The following is a 2,080-nucleotide window of genomic DNA, read 5'->3' as shown; positions in this document are numbered from 1 at the left end:
GTGTTTTCAGTGGGCTGTGTGTTAGCCCATTGGAATGCATTGAAATTATGGCAGTAAAAATAATCTTCAAGGAAGCAATGTTGCAAAAATTTTGGCTAGCTTATCTTTTTAAGAAATCTAGCCAAATTCAAAGACGACTTTTTTTTTCTAATCTGGCTCTTTGAACGGACAATTTTTTTTCTGTTAGACAATGGCGCCATCTACTGTCCTTGAAAATCATCCTTATTGTTGGACATGAAGATAGGCGGCTGCTCTCTGTAGTTTTCCCCTCTGAATTTGCTGGGAAAAAATTGGAAGCAACCATAAATGTTCCCCTCCCTTTTTGGAGAAAGATTAAAAGGGAGGCTGCTTTGGCCTCAAACTCCAAATTGATGAGTTTTAAATATTTGGCCATCCAAAAGATTTAGTTTGGGCGGCCCCAGAACGGATCCGGCGAGCGGTGGGTTCGCGAGTGGCAGGATGGCGTGGCAGCCCATGGAGATCAACCTGGAGATGCTGAACAAAATACTCCATCGCCTAGGGGTTGCCCCTGGCTGGCAATTTGTGGATGTCTTAGGGTTTGAGAAAGACATCTTGAGTGCTGTGCCGACTCCAACTTGTGCAGTACTTCTGCTCTTTCCCCTTACGGCTCAGCACGAAAACTTCAGAAAAAAGCAGATTGAAGAACTGAAGGGCCAAGAAACGAGTTCAGATGTCTACTTTGTGAAGCAGGCTGCCAGTAACTCTTGCGGAACCATTGGCTTTATCCACGCAGTAGCTAATAATCAAGATAAAATACGATTCGATGAAGGATCTGCACTAAAAGAATTCCTCACTGCGACAGCTGGGCTGTCTCCAGACGAGAGAGCAAAACATCTGGAGAACAACAAGGCCATTCAAGAAGCCCACAATGCAGTTGCCCAGGAGGGTCAATGCCGGGTTGAAGATGACAAGGTGAACTTCCATTTCATTCTGTTTGCCAGCGTAGGCGGACACCTCTACGAACTGGATGGAAGAATGCCATTCCCTATCAAGCACGGAGCCAGTTCAGAGGACGCCATGCTCAAGGCATCAGCCGAGATCTGCCAGCAATTCACCCAACGTGAGCAAGGAGAGGTGCGTTTTTCTGCCGTGGCCTTGTGCAAGGCTGCTTGAAGTTTGGCAATGGAAACAGATCCTTGGCCTCTCACCAGATGTAGTTCAAGCCTATAAGGCTTTAGCACTTATGTTGAAAACTTGAGAAAACAACAACAACCACAACAACGTGAAAAGCAAGCCAGCTGTTCTTAGTTTCGAATTTAAGGTGTAACGCAGCTTCGGTGGCCCCTGTCCCAAAGACGAAAATTCACGCAAAAGTGTCAGACGTTGTTGAGACTCCCTTAACTGTTGTGTGTGTGTGTATATAAATGCTTTATAGGCTTTTGTGATTTCTCAGGTTCCTTTCAAGTGGCTGTGACTGCTTGTCTATCACAACAATAAATCCCTTCTTGCTATTAAAAAAAAAAGATTTAGTTTGGGCTTGGAATGGTGAGAAAAATAAGAGATGGTTCATGGCCCAACATCACATTTTCACTGGAATCACATCTTGATTTTTCTCATTTCTTGGAGGACAAGCAACAGGCCTAGAAATGTTGTCTTAATGTTGTCTTGGCAATTGTCACGCATGCCCAAGATGACGGACCGACTGCGGCTTGCTCCGTAGTACGCGGCTCCGGCAAGTGGGGAAATGGGGGCGTTTTGGGGGTGTCTCGGGGGCCTGCGACGAAGGGTGGCTGGATGACCCCCCCCCGGACCCGGTTCAGCCCGCCCGGCCCGTTTTCGGCCGTTTTCGGTGTGGGGACTCGGCCGTTTTCGGCCGTTTTCGGCGTGGGGACTCGGCCGCAACTGGGACTCGGGCGGCTTGGAAGAACGCCGGCCGGGAAGAAGAACGCCGGCCGGCTTGGATGAACGCCGGCCGGGAAGAACCTCGGCGGCCCGTTTTCGGCTCGTCGGACCTCTTGGTGGTGAGGCCTGGTGACCCTCGCCTCGGATCTGTTCAGTCCGTCCGGCCCATTTTCGGCCGTTTTCGGCGTGAGGACTCGGCCGCAACTGGGACTCGGGC

The 2,080-nt window shown here is 49.5% G+C and overlaps 1 protein-coding gene across 1 annotated transcript; it reads left to right on the top strand.

The window, feature by feature from the left end:
• Positions 1-446: 446 nt before the first annotated feature.
• LOC107294562 (ubiquitin carboxyl-terminal hydrolase isozyme L1) lies at positions 447-1,134 on the top strand. Its single transcript, XM_015823798.1, has one exon. The coding sequence runs from the start codon at positions 460-462 to the stop codon at positions 1,132-1,134; it is 675 nt and encodes a 224-aa protein (XP_015679284.1). The 5' UTR covers positions 447-459.
• Positions 1,135-2,080: the final 946 nt, after the last annotated feature.

This window comes from Protobothrops mucrosquamatus, unplaced genomic scaffold (assembly GCF_001527695.2).
Source record: "Protobothrops mucrosquamatus isolate PMUCROS unplaced genomic scaffold, P.Mucros_1.0 scaffold1991, whole genome shotgun sequence".
In the NCBI taxonomy this organism is placed as follows: Eukaryota; Metazoa; Chordata; class Lepidosauria; order Squamata; family Viperidae; genus Protobothrops; species Protobothrops mucrosquamatus.
The sequence above is the reverse complement of the archived record's forward strand: the minus strand, read 5'-3'. Positions and strand labels throughout refer to the sequence as shown.

Excerpts from the sequence above, each read along its gene's own strand:
- LOC107294562 (XM_015823798.1), top strand. The coding sequence starts at position 460 with ATGGCGTGGCAGCCCATGGAGATCAACCTGGAGATGCTGAACAAAATA.